Genomic DNA, 24,511 nt, shown 5'->3' with positions numbered 1-24,511 from the left:
CTTAGGATGCTCCATAAACTTTTCAAACTCCTTGGTAAAAAATCAATAAATAAATACATAACACATATAGGGTAGCTGGGTTATAGGCAGTCCCAGCAGTATGATATATATTTATACGTATGGGTCTACTTCAGAAGACTGACCACACTGAACACATTTTAATGCAGGGGGCAAGCCCCCCTGCACCCCTCATGTGTGGGGGCTGTGCTCCCACACCCCCTGCTAACTATATGTTTCAACTCCAAGACTGGACAACTGTGGAGAAGGAGCAAATTCCATCATTCAGTATTTTGAATTTTCAGTCTTTTGGTTTTTCAGTCTTCTGAAGTAGACCTATATATATATATATATATATATATATATATATATATATATATATATATATATATATATATATATATTTATACATACATACATACATATATGTATATGAGTAAGTCTGAAAAATGAAATAAACGAATAAATAAATAAATATGTTTTCATTGTTTCCTCCAAGAGGGCAACAGATGAGACAGATCTCAGTTTTCTGAGATATGCCTTTGTGGTTTTGATGGTTAAGTGGAGATTAACCTGGTTGATTGAACAGACATCAGTGAATGTTTTACAGACCAAAAAATCTATTGCTTGGGAATTCATGTTGGATGTCAAATTAACTGCCTGAAGCAGACCTTTCAGCTGTCCAGATTTTTTCAGAATGTCCAAATTTTTACCTCATACTTTTGGTCTGTTCCTCATAAAACTTGTGTTTTTCTGGCAAATCACTGAGGACTAAAGTCACTAAATAATGACATGCATTTGAGTTTTAAACGTCTTATCCTTCAGAAAATGCTTGCTAATACAAATTCTTCTATTTTTAGCAACTATCTACATTTATAAGAGCGATATTTAAAAATCTGCCCTTATTTTAGGTCATTGCTCCCCCACCCCACCCCCATTATTTAGGCTTTATCCAGATTCCTTGTGCAAAAAAGTTGAGATGTGTGGCCTGAGATCCCCTATTTTGTTTTAATCACATTGCTGAAGTTGGCATTCTGAGTGGTCCTGTGTCTGAAATTTGCTACTTTATTGAAATTACACTGCTACAATGGATGTTCTTTATGGTCCCAAGAATCTTCTTTGTTGTTGTACTCAGATTTTAACTATTACAGCAATACTGTTTTTTTTAACTTGGATTTTCATGATTATTCACTATAGAGGTTTTGCAAGGGTTTTAGTTTGTGTTCTGGAATTATTACACATTTCACTATAGGTTTCACAGTGCCTTATTGTTCTTTTGTCCTTTGAGGTTCTGTATGGATTTTGGATTGTATGTGGGTCTTTGGATGTACTGTTTGGACTAGTCTGAGTCTAGTACCCTTTGGCATCTGATAAAATTATAAATGTTTCTTCTCTGAATATAGGCGCTTGATTGTGTAACTATATTTGTACCTTTGATTAGACATTTGGTTTACTTTCATGTATAGATTAAAAAACACAGAACTAATAAAACAAAGAACACCACAAATAGGATCCCTGGGGTGGGCCATGGAACAAAAGGAAACATGGTGGCAGATTTTTTTTAAATGCCACCTTCCCACCTAGCCTCAATGATATTATTTCTGTTACTAGTTTTTTTAAATTAAAAGCTTTTGATAGGTAATTTCATAGTGTATTTTGTTTATATTTTATATTTGGTATACATATATTTTTATTGTATATGCATTTTTATTGTAATTGTATATATTTTTAGTTGGATGGTATTTAATGAGTTAATAGAATTTCAGTGCTTACTTTTAATTGAATTGTTCTTTCCCATTGGCTGCTGGATTTTTTACTATTTGTGGATGTAATATAAAAGGGCCAGTTTGGTTTTGTTTCATGTCTGATGAAGTTTGGTGAATACACTAAATGAAAGCGCTTATAATAAAGTAGTTTATTTATCGGTGCACTTTGTGTTTGCCTATTCCCACTGCCGTGCTTTTTGTGGTGTTCATCACTTTCATGTATGTTGATGTTTTACAATAAGTGCTCATTAAACAACCAGTATAATAAACTTGAAGTTTCCAGCATATTGTCAGATTTTCCTTATAAACTCCATCTGTTATGCTTCTGTAGACGTTGATGGTTACATCTTGTCTTTTTTTATTTTTGAGATACAGCACTATACTGGATTTGTTCACATTTTGCTAGACACTGAATCAACCACATCAGCTGCTGTATTGCCTGTAAAATTAAATAACCATATAAACTAAGATGCTGCAATTAGACTTTATTAAATACAACTAATTTCTGAGGGTGAAGAGATTATGGTATATGTTATGACCCATATATGATTTAATTAACATTAATTTCTATTTCTTCTTTGTTCCTAGATAAAGAAGATGCTTGCAGGAAAAACAAAAGTAGTTTACCATCACCAGTACTACCAGCATCATCAGAAAAGCTAATTGATGAATATGTACCACCAAGATATTCTTATGGCCTAATTACTGCTGTTGTTTTCCTATTAATATTTGGTCTTATAACAACGGGTTATGTGCTTTATCGAAAACGTAAGTAAAATGTATCAGCGGAACTTGTCAGACTAATTAGTTCAAATAAACAGGACATATACAAATGTGTACCTTAAATAGAAAGCAATTGGAACATAATGTCACACAGCAGACATACTCCTATGTTCTTAGGTGGATATGTAAAGTTTAAGCAGGAGCTGTGAGGCTTGACCTATCCACCACATGAAGTAGAAACATTTCTTTGCTAGTAAATAAATTGGTTTTATTTCCATCAGAAAATAGAATAATATCCTTATGCTTTGTATGTTATGTTACAAGATCTTAAATAATCTTACTATGAACAAACAATCATAATGTGTGAATTCTGCAAGCAGTTTATACTATGACCCACTCGTAACCCCTTTGTTATACAAGCAGCTTACTTTCATTTTACTTCACAGGATATAATATGAAAGTAACATTTTATTCATTCATTTTATTCACTGAGCAGAATTTTAACTTCTACCTAAACAAAAGATGACTGACCTTAATAATTGGCTTAGTTTCTGGTGTCATTCTAAGGGGGTGCAATATTTGTCAGCATGGAAGGAGATGGTCAACAGACCATGTTGCTTTGCCAGGGGTGGTCTGTACCTCTCTGCTCTAGGCTTTTGAATATTAGTTAAAACTGTCTTCCCCCTTACTGCCTTTTTTTTAGGCAATGTTAAACTGAAAGTACTTCTGACATAGCAAATCAAAACCAAGAAAATCTTAAGGTATTGCTACGAGTCTAAGCAAAAAACTCCACTCTCTAGAAGCTCTAGTCACCCTAGAGAATGCTGACATCTGTGCGATCACTGAGACATGGTTTAAATCTATGGAGAGTACACCGACAGTAAAATATAATGCCTTCCACACATTTAGACCAGCTACTACACAGACAGGAAATAAAGTTGCAGATGTCTCGATTTGCATTAAAAATAAATATACCTCAAGGCTGGTCAAACAGGATAATGCACTTGAGCTGCTCTATTTTCAAATCACCACAGGCAAAATCCAATACCATTTCCTTGCAAGCTATAGGTCACCCTCTATGACCCAATAAACCCATACTATGTATTTAAACTTATTGGAAACACTCCCCATCCAACCCAACACCATATTCATGGGAAACTTTAATTACCACACTATTAACCTGGAATGCTATACAACATCAAACGTACAGGCAGAGAGGTTCCTGGATTTTGTAAATACAAACTCCTTGGACCAGGTTGCGAATACATGGACCAAGGATGCAACCATACTGGATCTGGTCCTCACTAATATGAGAGAGTGCTGCACACCCTCTTAGTGTCATATCTTCCCTGGTAAAATCAGACCATAAAACGGTCTCCTTTGAAGTAAAAATAAAACTTGGACCCCCAGCTAAATCTGGAATATTCAGGAATGACTCTATGACTAAGTTCGTGTTATAATGTGATAACATGGCAACATTTCAAGTCCCCATAAACCCTGAGAACACTGCTGCCTATGCAGAACTGTTCACAGAAACCCTATACAAGCATGTTAACAGCTGCATAAAGGCAGCTGTACCCACCGGGAAGAAGTGCAGAACTAACACAAAAAAACAAGCCAACCTGGTGGAATCACAACATCAACAGGCTGTGTAACAGAAGGAATAAAAATCATGGGAAAAACTAAGAGGTGCAGCACCCGGCAGGATAAAAGTACTGCCATCAAACTAAACAAACCACTCAGAGGGCAAATAAAGTCTATCAAAGCCAAATATGAGGTAAATTTGGCCTCCCATGTCAAGGGCAACCATAAGTCATTTTTTAGCTATGTCCATGACCTCAAAGGCAATACACAATTGTGTGCAGAGCTCACTGTAAATGGAGCCACCTGTACTGAGCCAGAAAATATAGCAAAGCTCCTGGCCAATAAATTCAGCTCCAACTTTACCCTCTCTCCCCCTCAACCTTCCCTCAGGAAATACCATCAAATATGACTCCTCATGACATTACTATGGAACAGGTCCTTAATGGTTTCTCTAAGGCCAAGAATACTACATTAATGGGCCCAGAAAATATCCCAGGATGCCTTCTAAACAGCATGATAAATGACTATCAGGCTTGCTGGAACTGGTATTTAACTGTAGCCTCCAAATAGGATTTGTGCCTCATGAATGAAGAACAGCAACAGTCATCCCTCTGCACAAATGTGGGCCATCTACAGACCCTGGAAACTACAGAACCAAAAGTCTCACTAGTCATATGCAAAGGAATAGAAAGAATTATCATGGAAAATATCAATGATGATATAGTAAACCTCAAGATACTGGACCCAACCCAGTTTGGTTTCATCAAGGGCAGGTCATGCCTACTCAGCCGGGTAGAGTTCTTTGAGAAAGTCACCAAGGCAATGGATGAGGGCAGAATGGTCCACACTGCCTACGTTGACAAAGCCAAGGCATTTGACAGAGTACCCCACTTGGGCATTGTTGACAAATTCAGGAGGATTGGTACAAACCCATATGTCACCTGGTGGATAGCCAACTGGCTCAGAGGACCCAGGAAGTTAGAATGGGGATTTCCACCTCTTCAAATAGGCCAATCACAAGTGGAGTCCCTCAGGGATCGGCCCTGGGACTGCTCCTTTTTGCCATTTACTTCTCTGAAGTCAAGGCCAATGTCAGTGGTCTCTGGCTGACTAAATTTGCAAATGACTGCAAATTAGGAGTTGTCACTGAATCCTATACTGACACAAATGTTCCCCAAGAAGGGCTGACACAAACAAATAACTGGTGTCAGTGCCATAAACTAAAACTAAATGCCAAGAAATGCATAACAGTATCCTTCAGGAAGTCATCGACCCCTGGTAACTATCATATCGACAACACACACTTAGAGTTGACCCCGTAGTCAGTGACTTGGAGACTCACATAGACAGTAATCTAGCCTTTCCCCATCACATGTCTACAGTAGTGAGGAAATTATTCTATATTGCACAGCTTATAAACAAAGGTATGGCATCTAGGTCTAAGAAAGTCATTGTTCCACTTTATTCAGCATTCATCAGACCTATCACTGAGTACATTGTCTGCTTTGGTATGTACCTAACCAGGGGCATATCCAAAAATTGGAACATCCACGGGGGTTCCTCACTAAAAGAATACAGGGCATAAGTAAAATGTCCTACGTAGACTGCCTCAAGGCCGTATCACTATATTCTGTCTCCCACAGGCTGTTGAGGGGACATCTATGTCTGGCATACAAGGCATTGTCAGACCCGACCCTGATGGACCTCCTGCATATCCACAAAACAAACAGCATCAGAATTACCTGTTCTACAGACTTAAACCTTGCCTGTGATATAAATAGGACCTGCTGGAGAGATAGGTATGTATCCCAGAGAGACTATCCTGTCTCTGAACAGGCTCTCCATCAATGTGAGTTCCTCCCTAACCAAATTCAAGTGTAACTTGGACAATTGGATGGGGAACAGGAAATTCATTCCTGGTTTGGCACCTGTGTCTCTAATGGACACAGACAACTTGTAAATGTTTAATCTCCCAACCCCCTACTTACACTTATGAAAGGTACCAGAGATTTGTGATGCATGGCTAGACTTAAAAAGTCCCTTGTGGTCATTAGCCGAGTAAACACCTATGAAGCTATGAACCTATGACACAGGTTCCAGGGATAGAGGTATATAGTAAATATAATACTTCTGTCTGTTCATCTGTCTACCTCTTATCTGTCTGTCTATTTATTTGTGTGTGTGTGTGTGTGTGTGTGTGTGTGTGTGTGTGTGTGTGTGTGTGTGTGTGTGTGTGTGTGTGTGTGTGTGTGTGTGTGTACATGGCCAATTCAGTTAAGTAAGACAACTACAGCATGCATTTGGGAGGTGGGGTGGGGGACAACAAAAATAACTACAGTATGTAGACATTTTAGTGCAGCAAGTTCACTTGTATGAGTTTAAGAAGTAGGTGGAAACCAGAATGTTTGCAGAAAACTTATATAGACATGGCGGGTGGGTGGGTGGGGGATGCCTAGTCCAATCATTGTGATTGGAAGTCAGGACTGACTATCAAACCCTTGAAGCCGAGAGGCAGAGACCTTATCACTGCCATTGTGCTGCTTTTATGTTGTACAGCCTATAATCTCTGCATTTGAGTCGGTCACTATCATTTCTGCCTTCTTCTTTCATTAATTACTACATTCACACAGCCAAATGAAATATGCATGAATAAGCTGCTATACTGCATCTAACTGAATCAGCTAGTACAAAGTTTTTATGTTCTTATAAAGATAAAATGAACCATTTTATAGCTAAAAAGCCAGAGGTAGAAACTTGGTTGCAATTATAAATGTGGAATTGAGGAGGCAGGAAAACACCTGAAAATTTAGGAATTAATCAAATATGTACACAAATAGAAAAACATACACTTAAAATTCACACACACACACACACACACACACACACACACACACACACACACACACACACACACACGCACAGACATACATACTCTCACACAATCACAGCAGTTAAGTTAACACACTACTTGCAGGTAAAAGTATGTGTCAGAGTTCTTTGTAAATAAAGAATGCCAAAGTCTGCTATTAGTAAAAGTAGAAACAATAATCAAGAAGAAACTATTTGGCTTATTTGTTTGATTATTTGCTAACTGATGACTGAGATTGTTTATGAGCATATAAACAAAAGATACAGAAGCTTAAAATGTACACTCATCTGAGGCAGTACTTTATAAAGTTAAAAGAAAAAAATAATAATTAATTTTGCAATGAGGCTATTAAGTCAGCTGAAGCTATAATGCCGCAGAGGTTCCAGAAGCTAAATTGCAGGTATTTCAACTTCACAGACACAGGACGGAACTATTTCATGAGGCAGGCTGCAAGTCCGTCCCAGTTGCTAAGCTGCTGCCGGCTGAACCACGTTACCCAATTATATTTGACAGAGGGCATAGAGTTATAGCTAGCAGTATTGTGAGAAACTAGAACATTTTATTTGTCCTTAATGACATTGCTAGTACAGCTGGTGGTTGTCCTTCCTTACTCAGCCTGAAAGGGCTTCTGTGTTTTTTAACACATCTAGTCCATTTAGAACTACAAAGAAAAGAGAAATATCAGTGTTTAACAATTTGTGCTAAAAATGCATTAATAGAAGGGTCACTTTCATATATCCATTTAGCAGCAGAACATGTAAATGGAATTCCTATGCTGATTGCAGTATAGTGTTATTTCCGTAGCCATATGTTTTAGGTGCATTTTTTTATTTCAATAAGCGCTATAGCATGTTCAAAAAAAAAAAAAAAACACACACTGAACTATTATCAGATTTCCAGAGTAATGGTATGATGCATGCTCTTTGCAATGCATTGCTGCAAACTGTATAAAACACTATTTTAAATTTTAGATTTTATATACCCTTAAAGAAAGTGTTAGGGGTGGAGATTTTGTCAGTTTATACTGAACTGAATTAATGAACATGGACCGTTTTATTGGACTCAAAGAAGTAACCAGAACTTAATGAGAGCTTATCTTTAGAACCAGTCCATAGATAATATGATTATGTGGGATAAAAAAAGAAGGTCCTGACTATGCCATAGGTTTATAGCTGCATTTAATGAATTTGCACTATGCAGTTTAGGGGAAAATAGCATACGGAGGCACAATTCCATTTTAAAGTCAGATGCTGCAGCCTCAGATGAGCCATTACGAGTGTGTTATCAAGGGAAACGTACAGGCTGCCTCAGAGGACCAGCCAAGTTGGCTCACTCATACTATTTGACTTTTGCCTGGGAATGAAAAGCAGATAGAGATTTATGAACAGGAATAAATGTGCCGTATGTTTTTTTTGTTTAGTCAGTGAATTCCAGTACTGCTGGAATGAATGGGCCAATTGGGTGGAGGAAAAAGATCTTATATAGAAAGCAAAAAAAAAAAAAATTAAAAAAAGGTCCTTAGTGCATTGCTAATGTCACGTGACTCATTTCAGCTTTAACAGGCATTTCTTAGTGTTGCTTTTTTATCATTTGAAAAGTGCCTTGTGACCTTATATTGATTCTTTGGTTTCTGAAATGTCTTTTTTCTTATAACTAAAACTTGTGGCTTAAAACATTCAAAAGCAGTTACTAGACTAAAAAAAAAAATTATAATAAAAAACGCAGTTACTAGGCATGTGATTTAGAAGACCTTTGAGAAGGCTTGCCTATTTTCCTAACTGTGTCATATATATATATGTATATATTCATAAGTTCATAGGTGAGTACTAGGCTAATGGCCCTGGGGCCTTTACAAGCCTAGCCCATAGAAGTGCCCTGGAATTGTGCCACCCGTAGTTAGTTCCCGGTGCCTCTGTCAAGTAAAGCCACTACAGTGATCCCTGGGGTGAACTTTCTATTTCCCATCCACTCATCAAGATTTTGCTTGAAGCGGGCTAGTGAGGTGCTCTGCTTGACATGCATGGGAAGTCTATTCCAGAGCACGGGTAGTCTCTGAGTTACGAACCTGTCCCTCAAGCATGTTCTTTTGATTGTGGTAATGAGGTTGGGGTCTCTGGAGCGTGTGGTGTGGAGGGTTTGGGATTTCTTTAGATGTAGCATTTCTAACAGAACTGGGTCAGACATGGCTTTGTAAGTCAAGCAGAGTTTGCCTCTTAGTAGACAATACGAGACAGAGAAATGAATAGCTGGAGTTTTTTTGAGTCTGCCCATGTAGGACATGTGTTTAAGGCCTAGGATCCTCTTTGTGAGGTACTTTTGTGGCCTCTCCAGCTGTTGCACATGTCTAGTGAGGTACATTCCAAATGGGGCATTATACTCTATGACTGGTCTAATGAAGGAAGAGTAAAGAGAAATGATGACCTCTTTCTTCCTGCATGCAAACTCCTTGGTAATGAGATGTGCCACATAGAAGGGCTATCTGACCACAGTGGCAATGTGGTGGTCGAAGGAGAGGTTGCTGCCAACCTGTGTCCCCAGATCTCTTATAAAGCCTTCAGTGTTCAATGGGCTCCCATCAATATGGTAATTAGTGGGAAGTGAGTTTTTCCCAAAAGGGATGATGATGCATTTTTGGCATTAAGTGTAAGGCCATGGTTTTGCCACCAGTCGTTGATCTCAGTGAGGCCTTTCTGTAGGATGTCTGCATCACTTAGGGAGTTAATAATGGCTCCCAGCTTGTAGTCATCTGTGAATGTGGTCAGCCAGAGTCCCTCTGTGTTGGCCTGGACTTCTGAGAAGTAGATGCCAAACAGGAGAGGACCCAGCACCGATCCCTGTGGGACTCCACTCGTGACTGGTCAACAGTCTGACTTGGAGTCTGCTACTTTCAAACTGTGGGTTCTATCTGTGAGACAATTTGCAACCCACCTAATGATATAGGGGTTGATGCCTAGTTTGCTGAATTTATCAATAATTCCTGAGTGAGGAATGGTATCAAAGGCCTTGACCAGATCGAGGTAGGCTGTATCCTACCTTCATCTACTGCTCTGGTGATCGACTCAAAGAAGTTTGAGCAGGCATGATCTACCTTTCACAAAACCAAATTGCATGTGATCTAGAGTTTGGAGATTCACTATATCCTTGTTAATTAGGTCCATGATGATGTGCTCCATAGCTTTACATATCAGACTCATCAGGCTAATGGAGAAATAATTCCCAGGGTCTGTAGGTGCTCCCCCTTTATGGAGAGGGATGACTGTAGGAGTGTGCCATATGGTAGGGGATAAAGCCTAAGGTGAGGCTGTGAGTAAACAGAGCACACAGTTGTGGTGCCAGTTCACTTTGTAATTTATGTAGAACACAGCCAGGGATATTGTCTGGTCCCATAGAATCTGTATTCTTGGCCTTAGACAATGCAGCTTTAACCTGTGCTGCAGTAATGCTGGGTGCCTGGCATTCTTCTGGTATTCAGATCAGTCCTTTTGAAGGAGAGAGGGGTAAAGCTGACACTGTCAGACAGTATTTTGGCAATATCTGGTGGCTCAGTATAGGAGGTACCATTGTGAAGTAACTCAGAGCAAATTTGGGTATTGTCATGGAGATTCTTGCTATAACTATAGAAGGCTTTGTGGTTGCTTTTAGTGCCTGCTGCAATTCTGCATTTATAGCTGGCTTTGGAGGTTTTATGAGGGATCTCAACTTTTTTTTGAGGCTAATAAGGGGATTTTTCCAGTCTTGGGACTTCACTTTTTTCTGTAACAGTTTCTTCCTTCTGTTCATAGGTTCATAGGTAGGTATTAGGCTATCTGCCCAAAGGCATTTATAAGCCTAACTGGAATGTGTTGGCTTTCGCCACCCCCTTAGATTAGTTCCCTGTGCCTCTGTCCAGCAGCGCCATTGAAGTGATCCCTGGGGTAAACTTTGTGTTTCCCATCCACTCATCAAGGTTTCTGTTGAAGAGGGTTAGTGAGGAGCTCTGCCTAATGTAGACTGGAATCTTGTTCCAGTGCATGGGAAGTCTCTGGGACAGGAATCTATCCCTCCAGCATGTGCTATTTATTGTTGTGGTGAGGTTTAGATCCCTGGAGCATGTGGCTCGAGGGGATATGGTTTTCTTTAGGTGGAGCATGTCCATCAATTCTGGGATGGATATGGCCTTGTATGTCAGGCAGAGATCACCTCTGAGTAGGCAGTATGCAAACGAGTACAGCTGGAGTTTCTTCAGTCGAGCTGCATAGGGCACCTGCTTGAGGCCAGTGATTCTCTTGGTGAGGAACTTCTGTGGTCTTTCCAGTTGTTGCAGCTGTCTTGTAAGGTACATCCCAAATGGGGCATTGTACTCTATGATGTGTCTGATGAGTGATGCGTAGAGGGGCCCAATGACCTCTTTTGATCTGGATGGAAACCCTTTTGTGATTAGGTGGGCCACATAGAAGGATTTTTTAACCACTTTGGCAATGTGATTATCAAAGGAGAGGTTACTGTCTTCTTGGGTCCTGAGATCCCTTATTACGTCTTCCGTATTTAGGGGGCTACCACCTATGTGGTAGTTTGTGGGTACTTGTTTTTTTCCAAAGGGGATGACTATACACTTTTTGGCATTTAGCTTGAGATCATGGTTTTGACACCAGGTATCTGTCTCAGTGAGACCCTTTTGGAGGATGTCTGTGTCAGCTGGAGAGTCAGTTATAGCCCGTAGTTTGCAGTTGTCTGCGAACTTGGTGAGTCAAAGTCCTCCTGTGCTTGCCTGTACCTCTGAAAAGTATATGCCAAACAGGAGGGACCCTAGGACTGAGCCCTGGGGAATGCCACTTGTAACCGGTTTAGAGTCAGACCTAGCTCCTGCAACTCTTACCATGTGGGTTCTGTCCGTGAGCCATTTGGCAACCCATCTCATGACATAGGGGTTTATGTTCAGGCTGGTGAGCTTGTCTATAATACCTGAGTGGGGAATGGTGTTGAAGGCCTTTGCAAGGTCTAGGTAGGCTGTCTTGACCTCCTTTCCCTCATCTATAGCCTTGATAATTATCTCAAAGAAGTTCACCAGGTTTAGGAGGCATGATCTGCCCTTAACAAAGCAGAACTGGGTTGGGTCCAGTGTTTGGAGGTTTCCAGTGTCTCTGTTAATGGTGATGTGCTCCATAGCTTTGCAGACCAAGCTAGTCAGGCTTATAGGATGATAGTTCCAGGGGTCCGTTGTGGCTCCACCTTTGTGGAGCAGAATAACCATTGCTGTGCACCACTCTGTGGCATGTAGCCTGTGGAGAGGCTGAGTTTAAACAGTGTGTTTAGGTGAGGGGTTAGTTTATCTTTGAGATCGTGTAGGACGCAGCCTGGGACACCATCCGGTCCCATTGATGCTGTGTTTTTGGCATTGGAGAGGGCTGTTTTAACCTGAGTGTCTGTGATTTCAGGGGCACTACATTCTTCTAGTATAGTTGTGGGCCCTTTTGGGGGTGAGAGGGGGGGTGAAGTTTGCACTGAACCTGTCTGCCAGGATGTTGGCTATATTGATCAGTTCAGTGTATTTTGTGCCATTCTGCACTAACTGCAAGCAGGTCTTAGAATTGCAAGTTAGATTCTTGACATAGCTAAAGAATGCCTTGTGGTTAACTTCGGAGTCCATGGCAAATTTTCTTTCGAAGCTAGCCTTGGATGATTTTATGAGGGAATGTAGTTTCTTGCTGATACTGATCAGGGATGTTTTCCCTCCTTGGTATTTTACTCTTTTCTGTACTAGTTTCCTCCTTCTATTGTATAGCTTGTTTATGGCAGGGGTCCACCAGACTGGTTTCCTTTTCTTGGAGGAGTGAGTCTTTGTTTTGTTTGGGTTAGCACGATCCATGCATTCTTGTAGGTGCCCATAGAGTGCATTAGTAAAGGATTTTGCAGCTTGGACAGCATTATCCTTTAGCATGGGGGCTTTGAAACTTCCCACCTTGGTGTTAAGTAACGTGAAGTTTGCTTTTGAAAAGTTTTTCACGGTGGTTTCTTTGACCAGGGGTGGTGGCGGAATGTGGATATCCAGCGTGATTAGTTTATGGTCAGATCTAACCAGCGATGGGTTGACCTCCGGTGTGGATAACTGGTTGCCCATGTTGGTGATGACCAGGTCCAATATGTTGTCACCTCTGGTGGGGGTGTTAACCAGTTGATCCAGGGCATTTGAGTTTATAAATTCTAGGAAATGTTGGGCCAGGGAGTTCGTACTTGAGTAGTTCTCCCAGTTAATGTTTGGATAATTGAAGTCACCCAATATCAGGATGTTTGGTAGGACCTTTATGTTTCCCAGTGTTTCCAGGAATGCAGAGTGGGGTCCTGGGACATGGTGGGTGATCTGTAGTAAGCTATAATTTGAATAGTAGTTTTGCCTGTTGTTAGTTGCACATGGATGATCTCTGAAGCATCGTGCTGTGCCACTAACCTGGAGGTGTGGGTATCCTTGATGAATATGGATACTTCCCCGCCTTTTGTATTTCGGTCCGGGTTTTGTGGCCAAACTGTATGGTATGAGTTGTAGCCTGCTAGTGCTGGGGTGCTCTCTGGAGCCTTAAACCAGGTTTCTGTTACTGCACATATATCGATTTTCTCCATACTGAGGAGTGCCTCGAATGCATGCATTTTGAGGTTTAGACTTCTGGCATTGAGCAGCATTACCCTCAGTTTTTTGTTACTTGTGCTATTTATGGCAGTGGGTTTGTCTTTTGAGCCTTGCCTAAAAAAGACACTATGGGGATGGCAAGAGCCTTGGCCAGTATTCGAAGGCCTAAGGGTGACAGGTGCAAGTCGTTATTATCAAAGCAGCGTGGCTTGTCGAGCATGTCATCCCAGGCTGACAGACACTGGATCCTGTTTGAATGATAACAGAAGCTTAACCAATTGTTGAAATTGATAATTTTTTTCTCTATACCATGATATCCTTCTTAGTGAGGGCAGGATGCTACTCAGGGTCAGGGTCATACCAGCCTGGGCTACATGATCAGAGAGCTCCTCCATGTCTCTTTTCATGTAGTCCAGAGAGGTACGGCTCAGGTCATTCATACCAACATGGACAATGACAGAGTCATATTTGTACTTGTTCTCGAGTGACCTGAGTGCTTGTGTTATGTGGTGGATCCTGGCACCCAACAGGCAACTAACAGAAGCCTTCTCCTTGTTCAGCCTAGTGAGTGGGACATCAGTGTGCCTGACTATAGAGTCACCTATTACTAGTGTGTTGGGTATGTTATTTTGCCTTAAGGCCCGTGATTGTGTGGCCCACTGGTTTTGTGAAGTATGTGTTTCATGGTTTGTGTTGGGGGGTGGAGGTTGCTTGGATGTCTGCTTTGGAGGTCAATGTTACTTTTGCAGATTTTTATTTAGAGCCTCCGAGTATGTTTTTGTGTATTTATGTGTGTTTTTTGCCAGTGCTGGTTTCATACGTCTATGTGAGACTGGAGGTGTGATGCAAGTAATTCCCCTCTCCTCTTGACTGCTTGGCCCAGTCTTCAGTTGAGAGAGCTTAGCCTCCAGTTTGGCTGTATAATTGCATCTCTCGCATGTATTAGTGTTTGGTGGAAGGAGGAGTGGGTTGTCTGTGTACATGAGACAATTATAACATTGCCTCAAAATGCCCAGATTCACCAGTTGGACTGGAGAGTACACCTGAAACTGCCCTTTGGACATGCCTGGATAAGTGCAATGAACTGCTTTACTGATTGGTTGGTAAGGTTGAATACAGAGCCTTGTCCTTCTCTACAGTATAGAGGGGTTTAGTGCTAAGGTGGATTAGTGCTTGCTATGAGTTTTGAGCAAGTACAGGGATGAGAAGTGAATGATTTGAGTGCTTAAGTTGAAAGTTTGTCTAGTTCCAAGGGAAAAATTGAAGAGCAAACTTTGTGGAACCGGGAATAGTTATACTCTAGCTAACCGGTGCTACCTGGCATGCAAAACCGCGCAAATGCAGGTTTTATAGCAGGGAAATGAAAGAGATAGAAATTAGCCCAAAATGGCTAATAAACTACTAATTTCCGGGCTGAAACCACTCCTCCAGGGACAGATAGGCTGCTCAAAGCTCCCTCTCTCACAGTGAACAGAGAAACTTCCTTCTATCCAAGTAAGGTATGGGCAAACACAGAAAATTGTAATAGCACTGAATTCAGCACTAACCTGAAAACTGGACTAAACTAGCTTAGAAAGGCGGGAAAACAAATATTTTTTTTCAGAAAATAAAGCAGATACAATAAAAAAAAACACTTTAAATGCACAGAAATGGCTATCACACTTGAGTGTGTAGCCTACAGCAGTTAAGCAGGTAATTTAAACACAGAAATAAAGTTGTTAAAGTGCAGGCAGTAAAATAATTACAATATGTAGCTGAAATAAGCTTTTTAAATCACAGAAACAGCAGGAGCTTGCTGAGCTGTATACTAGCTCAAAAACCTTGCAAATGTGGGCTTTATAGCAGAGAAATGAAAGAGATAGAAATTAGACCAAAATGGCCAATAAACTGCTAATGTCTGGGCTGAAACCACTCCTCCAGGGACAGATAGGCTGCTCAAAGCTCCCTCTCTCACAGCGAATAGAGAATCTTCCTTCTATCCAAGTAAGGTATGGGCAAACACAGAAACTTGTAACACAGTCCTGAATTCAGGCACTAAACTGAAAACTCGACTAAACTAGCTTAGAAAGGTAGGAAAATAAGTATATTTCTTTGTTTTGTTTTTTTTTTTTTTTTTTCAGAAAATAAAGCAGATACAATCAAAAAAACACTTTAAATGCACAGAAATGGTTATCACACTTGAATGTGTGGCTTACAACAGTTAAACTAGTAATTTGAAAACAAAAACTACTTTGTTAAAGTGCAGGCAGTAAAACAAGTACAATATGTAGCTGAAACAAGCTTTTTAAATCACCTGAATCTCTAGAAAACTGGCGTTTTAGGGGGAATTATCTAAAGGCAGCAGGAAAATGCAGGAAAATGTTACTTAATTACTCCAAAGCCTCTATTTTGTCTCTCTGCTGCTGTAGAACTATGCAGGGCACCAGGCAGGAGCTTGCTGAGCTGTATACTAGTACAAAAACCTTGCAAATGCGGCTTTTATAGCAGGGAAATGAAAGAGATAGAAATTAGCCCAAAATGGCCAATAAACAATTAATGTCTTGACTGAAACCACTCCTCCAGGGACAGATAGGCTGCTCAAAGCTCCCTCTCTCAAAGTGAACAGAGAAACTTCCTTCTGTCCAAGTAAGGTATGGGCAAACACAGAAACTTGTAACACAGCCCTGAATTCAGTGCTAACCTGAAAACTGAACTAAACTAGCTTAGAAACCTGGGAAAACAAGTATTTTTTTTTTCTTTTGTTTTTCAGAAAAAAATGCAGATACAATCAAAAAAACACTTTAAATGCACAGAAATGGCTATCACACGAGTGTGTAGCCTACAACAGTTAAACAGGTATTTTAAACCCCAAAATGACTTTGTTAAAGTGCAGGCAGTAAAATAAGTACACTATGTAGTTGAAACAAACTTTTTAAATCAAAGAAACTCTAGAAAATTGGTGTTTTAGGTGGGATTACCTAAAGGCAGAAAGAAAATGCAAAAAAATGATACTTAATCACTCCAAATCTCTCTTTTGTCTCTCTGCCGCTGTAGAACTCTGCAGGGCACCAGGCAGGAGCTTGCTGAGCTGTTGTAGAGTTTATTAATGGTAGGGGACCACCAGACTGGCTTCCTTTTTTTGGAGGAGAGCATCTTGGTTTTGTTGGGTATGGCTAGTTCCATGCATTTATGTACATGTTCTTACAGTGCATTGGTGTATGATTTGGCAGTATATATATATATATATATATATATATATATATATATATATATATATATATATATATACCAATATTATCTAATATATATATATATATATATATATATATATATATATATATATATATATATATATATATATATATATATATATATATATATAGGGAGAAACCTAGAGCTTTAAGAAGAGGGGTGACCAGAAAATATACTTTTAGTTTATTAAGGTGTAGATTTCCCCAAAGAAGTTGGTAAGTGTTAATATGAGAAATGGAATGTAAGCAGGAAATAGTTGTGTAAATCATGTAATGTATTACTGTTTGCTTCAAGGAGAATTGATATGACTTTTTCTCTCCATGTGCTCTTTGCCCTTGTGCTTGCTCCCCATGAAGTGTTCCCTAAACAAACTTTAACCCATTCATTCCCCTGTAATTGGTATCCTCAGTGTGGGGTGAGGATGAGCTCTATCCATACGGGTCATCATTCAGGCATAGTTTAGCACAGGTCACCCCTTGCTTCCAGGATAGGCATGCCCATGCTTCCACACCAGCTCCAACAGATGACCTAGCTGGGATGGTTCAGACATAATAAAGGTTCTGTCCCTCTTCCCTTCAGAATGAACTGTGAATTTCTGCTAGGATGTATAATGTTGATGCTGTGTTTGAGAGAAGCTGGTTCAGTTCAAACAATCTTCATGTACAAGTGTCAGGAGAGTCTCAAGTCCTTGATAAATAAATCAAAAACAGATTCGGCAAACATTGCTGAGCTGTAGGGTCCCATGCTGATTCTCAAATGTCCTTTTACATTTCATAAACGGTACAAGTGTTAAAGATAAACAACAGATTCTGCTGATTTTTCAACCTTTGAATTCTAACCACAGAGTCTAATTAGTTCTCTTTTTGCCCTTTTTTACCCCTGCAATGCCTACTAAAGATTAGCCTCCTCCTTTGTCTATTGATCCATTTTACCTCCTTCAGCAAGAGTGAGATCCAGCTGTCAGGGGCTTTTTGGCAGCTACCGGGGGGTTTCATACTTTAAGCCTAATACTATGGCATGTGACATGTAAAACACTTCAGTATTCAACATGCTAGAACAGCAGCAAGGATATGTCACTCAATTCTGAATATATCATTACCCTCTCATGACTGACACACTTTGCTAGAAACCAATGCTTCTATGTGGTCTCTGGTCTCCATCAGTGTCTCTACTATGAAACTCTGTTGGCTTAGTATATGTTGCCATAATCCTCCCAGAAAAGAAATGAGTTGGTGATATTGCACCACAACTCCCTTTCCCTGCCAGCTCAGTCTCAAGATGCTAATCATACTTGGGTTTTCTGCATCATAATTAGGACTTTTGATCTATGTCTCTGTCTATGCCAATGGAGTTGATTGTTTTCATAACAGTTATGATGACAATAAACAATCAGAGTGTAATATATAAAGATGAAATTAAGAAACCTGTTTCCTTATGAATTGCTAAACTGAACGTAATTTGCATTTGCTTTTCTTCCAGCCAAGAGTTTACCTTTTCTAAATGAATCTGAATAAATCCTATTTATGTTGTTTTAAATTGCTTCATCTACAATTTCCAGGGTTCATTAACATATTAAAAGATCTTTATACTTCATCTAGATAAATGGATAGATAGATGGATAGATAGATAGATGGATAGATAGATAGTGAGGAAGATAGTTAATAACAAACTATTTTTAGGTAATAAACAGTTTCAACAAAGACTGAGAGGAACATTCATAATCCAGTTTCGGCAGACCTTCCAAATAATTCTTTATTCAAGCATTAAATTAAGATGTTAGGCTATCTATCAAATAGTACTAAAGGGCAGTAGACACATTTGGCATGACTGAATCAGTAACAAATGCCAATGAATGAAGGTGGATGAAGAATTAATTGGCAATTGATAATATAACACATCTGCTGTTATACATGAACATGATTTATCATTAACCTGTTTAATTATTCATTTTTGTTGCAAATTATTACCATATTTAATTTATATAACTGTTTAAGCAGATCCATTGCTAGTTTTTCAACCATTATTCAGGCTTAACTGATATGAATGAATGCAGGCAGATGATGCATTGTTTTTGAGGTAGGAAACAGAAAACCCACCAAAGAAAGCTCATTATGATCCAGGGAAAATTTTCCACAGAGACAGCAACCAGAGGGCAGTCTCAAATTCTGAACCCATGAGGCAAAAATGTTAGTCTTAGAGACAACCAGCTGCCAAATTCCTGCTTCTTTAATATCTATCAAATTTAATTGCTTTAAGATATTTACAGTGCATCAACTAGATTTTTCACTGCTGGAGTGTGGCCACAGTAATAGCATGGCTGCTGTAAGCTGCCTTTTTAATAATGGCTTCCATCTGCTTCGAGAATGTGTCATAAAATGAGTTTGCATTTATCATGCTTACAAAGCAGGCAACAGACAATTTTCTTGGAAAATCAGCAAAGGACGTGGCAAGGGAAAGAGATAAAAATTCAGACTGAACCTGTTCCTCTACAGATCCATTGATCTGCAGTCTATAAAAGTGTAATGTGCTCTCTGCTAACAGAGCAGTTTGCACTTTTCCTCCAGGGTCACTTTGTTCCCTGGCAACATCCCAGTGTTTCAACAACCACGCTGACTTATTTAAAACATATTAAAAATCATAGACTTTTGCATCTGCATTTGCAGAGTAAACCACAAGACAAACTACATTTTTGATAGTGTGCATTGAAAATATGTTTTTTGTTTACTTTTCTATTCCTGTAACAACTAAATATACTTCATTGTTACACAGTATTGTATGATTCATAGCTGAAACTTCTGAATGAAAAATCTGCACTTTGAGATCTGGTCAGGTAACACTATGGTCTTTCACACAGTAGCTGTCCGAGTTTAACACATCAAAGCTATATTTATTCATATCTCAGCTGTAACCAATCACAAATCACATTCCTCTGATTGTTGATAAGGTGACTAACAATAGTGGCCATGGCTCCTTGGGTTAACTAATTCATCAGCATGGATACTAAAGTTAAAATTTCTCAGGTAGTCTTCCTCTCACTCCTCTGGTATGGATTTATCCTACTGACATCACAGTTACAGTGATATTTAAGCCTAGATGAGCTTGTAGTTATTTGGATAGTTATATTCTTTGAAAAAGAAGTCCTACAGAGCATATTAACTATGTTGTGTCCTCAACAATAAATCAGGAAATGCAACACCATTGCCAGTTCCTTGTTAAAATAATGCCAGAACAGTGAATGCAAGCAACTAGATAGTGTTATTATAATTCAAGAACAGTATTAGGGATCTTATATACTCTATAATGATACTGAGGTGAGATCACTCAGTGCTGACTGCAATGAATTATTTACCATATGAATCTGTAGTACAGAGTGCAGTCACGTGGGAAAACAGTATAGTATAACAAAAAATAAATGATTTTTGGAAGGTTAAATTCTCACTATCTAAACAGAAGAAAAGATGACACAGTTTGCCTGTCATATTTTAATGAAATGACCAATCCATGGAAATATAATAGGATCAAATTCAAAATTTTACATGAACAGAGATACATGAAGCTCTCGGGGCATTTCTATTTATATACTTTTATAACTTTGAACAAACCCATGTGGGAAAGTGTTCACAGATCACTCTTAAAAAGATATTTATACATAGCTGGTTTACAAATTAACAAAGTAAAAACATATACCCTGCACCTAAAGTACGTCTGCTGCTGGGTATACTGTTTTTTGGGACCCCCCATCGCAACATGGGTGATGCATTACCACTGCATGCTTGACAAATTCCTCAAAATCTAACAAGGTAGATAACCACAGAAGGTGTCCACCAGCAGGAGACAAATTTCACATATTGCTGACATAATTTCATGATGGTATTTATCTGTACGGTCGTGCATATTGACAACCATGTATACCAGATCCATGGAAGAAATAGTGAAGTCTGCCTGGCACTGCATCATATGCAAGCTCAACCAGTCGTTGTACTGTATGACCATCAGCTAGTGCACAATCAGGCTGCAGAAGCCCGGTAGTTCACAGGCCTGTGTTTTGATAGAGGTCGCAGGCGGTCTTTACTTAGGCAACATCAGTATCATTTTCCATTTCCACTCACAAAGTCCTACAGTGTCTGTGAGACTTCTGTTTTCTGCACTAGAAGCAAATACAATTTTGGGCATGTGTAATATGCCATAGATAGACCATCAGTTTCCCGAAATAGCCCAGTCAAGGCCATGTTATGAAGTCTTAGGGCTTCCAGATAATGCTGTTCTGCTCTAAACAGGTATTATCTGCATGTAGGTGGCTTATTCTGGCTTTGAAAGAAACAAAAATGCGTACAAAGTCTGTTATTGTTCCAATGATGCATTCAGGATTATGTTATAGATATTTAATAAGTTGTGTAACAATTTTTTTACAGAGATTTGCAACTTACAGCAACATGCCATGCCAGCAAAATGCCAATAAACACAATAAGAAATTGTATGTGTGTCTCTAGATAAATACATGCATGCATACATCTATACATATGTTTATAAATATTCGTATGCAAAGCTTAGTCAGTGACAGGACTGTAAGTATACTTTACTATGTTTAGGCTTGATTTCATATGGCCTAAGATACCAAGTGGCTGCTGGAATAGAAAAGGTTAATGTCATCCAAAAGCTAAGACATGATTGAGCTATACTTGTGGTAAACTAGAGCAGGGCTAAGCAGTAGTAAGAGGGAAATTTTAAAATACTTCACTTGAGAGGAAGAAGGACATTATTTTGGAGAAACAATAATTTCCTCGTTTGAAAAAGAAAAGTAGTATCATGTCCAATGACTTTTCCTTAGAAGTGAGACATATTAGTTTCTGTGACGCTACTGAAAGCAACACTAACTAGAGTGCATCTCTTGAATCATTGATGACCCTGCTTTATGTTGCTGCTTATGGGCTTGATGGGAGACGGCCCTCTATTTACTGCTGAATGGAAATATGCCTGTTATTTCTATGCCTAAACTTGTTATATAATGGGGAAAGTATGTTCAATTCTGCCCTTTGGAAGAAAAACTAAACTTTTCTGCTAGGCACTGTTACAAGAACTATATTTTCTTTGCTTGTTATGAACAAAATGAACCCACAGTTTGTATACGAGTTAAAAGGTTATTGAAACCAACTGTATGTTCTTGTGCTCATTTGTATTTAGAGTGAAGAAACTTTGCTTTCATTCTGTTATTTTCTCTTCGATAAATATCACTATACAATTTAAAAACTTCATGACTGGGGTTGCTTTATTCCACAAGTCTGGGACAAGAAGCCCTAATATGTCATATATGGTGAAAAGATTTAGTGGAAAAATCTGATCATAAGCTAATGAGAACACAGACCGAAAACTATGTGTGGCTACCTGCCCCCACCACCAACTAAGCGCCTGTGGTCAGCTGATACATGGGTGTGTTGACATGGATAGTAACAAGTAGTAATGGTATAGTTACAAAATTAATCTTGAACTTTGTAATCATTCACCACCACTATACAAAAGACAGAAAATCTGAACATAGGTTCATATTAGGTTAACTGTTCTTATTGGCCATTTTAAGCCTAGCCAATTACCCCATGTCAGAATCAAACCCAGCACCTTGTGTTTCTAAGGTAAGCACCTTAACCATTACACCAACCTCCCACCCTGGAGAATAGATCTTCAGGAAATTCTTATTCCAGAAACCTTACAATTAGATCTGCTTATTTGTGATATCCTTTCTCCATAGAATGGAAAAAATTATGACAATGAGAGATACATTTACTGAATACAATTGTTGAATTATTTTCTACCATTTCCTCATAATACAAGGGGAAGCCTTGTGGCAGCAAGAGGGTTGTTCATTGTTTGGATGCAAGTGATGTATCTTCAGAGCTGTAACTAGGTGGCATAAAGGGAGGCATCTCCAGGTGCAAGTTGTTAATGGCAATCAGTAGGTCCCAATTAAGCAAGGAAAGCATGACTTCATAAATGAATGATGATACTGCAACTGCATTTATGATCATGGCTGAAGCACTGAAGCATTCAGTTTGTGGTGACCGAACTACAGCAAATTACTTATTATATTTGTAGAAAGCAAAAGCATGCTACATTTTTAACACACACAAAGGGTTTCTGTTTTGGTCTTCAACTACCTTTTTTGAGTAGAAGGGGACATCAGTATGTGGAACTGCACAGAATGCCAAATGGCCTAACTATATTTCTATGCATCTTACTTGGAAGATGGAGAAAGATACTGAAGCCTTAGTTAAGTTTTGAAAGGAAACAAATTCAATCATCTCAATCATTCCAAAGACATGCATCTGGAGCATTTCTTCTCAGGCTTCCAATGAAAATGAGCTCTGTCCCAGTCAGACTTTCCTGCTAAACAAATGTTAAATAAGTAAATAAAATAAATATCTTAAAAACAATTGCAAGAATGGAAACATATATATCTGTGATGGAAATGCAGACTCCAGCTGCAAGAGTTTCTAATCTTGCCAGGGTGTCTGCAACAACAAGATTATATAATTTTGAGGTTAAGTCCTTTCTACAGAAAGTAAATGTAAAGGATGATGTAGAATCCTTTTCCTAACATTAGAAAGAATTATTTATTATACATGAAGGATGGCCTAAACTTGAGACAGCAAAGGTAACTTGTTTTCTTTCTTGGGAGACACAGAAAGCTTACTATACTGTAAAGTTTGCCAGTGCTAATAAATACTGTAAAGTTTGCCAGTGCTAATAACTGTGACAAACTAAAAGTGTAAATAGTGATGTTCTTCGTGTTTCACTGTTGCAGTCATTACACTTGGGTTATCCTGCTGGCAGGCTACCCTCAGTCCGCCTGAGTTCCAAAGTCTAGGTCCGGCGTCGGTTGCTGTCGCCTCTTCCCTGACGTCAGTGTGCCAGGGGTATAAAAGATGCAGCCGACGCCATTTTCTTCTGTCTTTCTTGCCGCACATTGCCCGAAGCAGAAGCAGTTCGCAAGTGCTGGTCGGCCAACTCCTGAGATTTTCATGTTCGAATTACAGATTTGAAGTCTTCATTAAAAGCCAAGTACCCCATTGGGGAAACCTTTTTTCTTGCTCCAGACCGATGTCAGAAAAAGTTAATAATTGTATTTCTTGTGGGAAGCAAATACCTCATAAGGACTTTCATTCTTACTGTATTCCTTGCCTAGGCCCTGACCACGACATTGCTAGTTGTCAGTTTTGTGCTAGATTTAACCAACGCACTATTAAGCGTCGATACGATTTTGCATTTCACTATTTTGGCAGAAGATTTAATTATACAATGCCGTTGGATAGCCATCCGACTACCAGAATTCACAAGAAACGCAAAGAAAAAGAAAAGGACAGGCATTCGAGGTCCAAAACCGATGACGAGGCTTCCTCTAAGCCAGTCGCCGGTTCGCCGGTTCGCAGTGAGGTGCCTTCGCAGCCCCTGATGTCTGCTACTTTGGACCCGCAGGCCACTACAGACTCCCACATGGAGTCGACTGGGCCGCTGGAAGCTCAAGGTATTGGACCTTTGGAGACTATTCCCTCAGATGAATCTGGAGCCGCTGAGCAGGCATCGGCTTCTGAGGGTGTTTTCAGACCTACTCAATTGTACATTAAAACGACTCCAGCTACAAAGGCAAGGACTAAAGCACCTTTAAAGATAAAGAAACAAGTACAACAGCCTCCATGCCCAAAAAACAGATGTTCAAAATGGCCGAAGACTTAATTACTTTGATCAGGG

General features: G+C 39.4%; 1 protein-coding gene across 1 annotated transcript in view; it reads left to right on the top strand.

Moving 5' to 3' along the window:
* Positions 1–24,511, top strand: part of LOC122794320 (coxsackievirus and adenovirus receptor homolog) — a 298,132-nt gene that overhangs the window by 254,673 nt on the left and 18,948 nt on the right. The window contains exon 3 of the mRNA XM_044062619.1: positions 2,352–2,531. Within this exon, the coding sequence (XP_043918554.1) occupies positions 2,352–2,531 (180 nt within the window). The remainder of the gene's footprint in view (positions 1–2,351; positions 2,532–24,511) is intronic.

This window comes from Protopterus annectens, chromosome 2.part1 (genome assembly GCF_019279795.1).
Source record: "Protopterus annectens isolate FY-2018-M chromosome 2.part1, PAN1.0, whole genome shotgun sequence".
NCBI classification, from domain to species: domain Eukaryota; kingdom Metazoa; phylum Chordata; order Ceratodontiformes; family Protopteridae; genus Protopterus; species Protopterus annectens.
The sequence above is the reverse complement of the archived record's forward strand: the minus strand, read 5'-3'. Positions and strand labels throughout refer to the sequence as shown.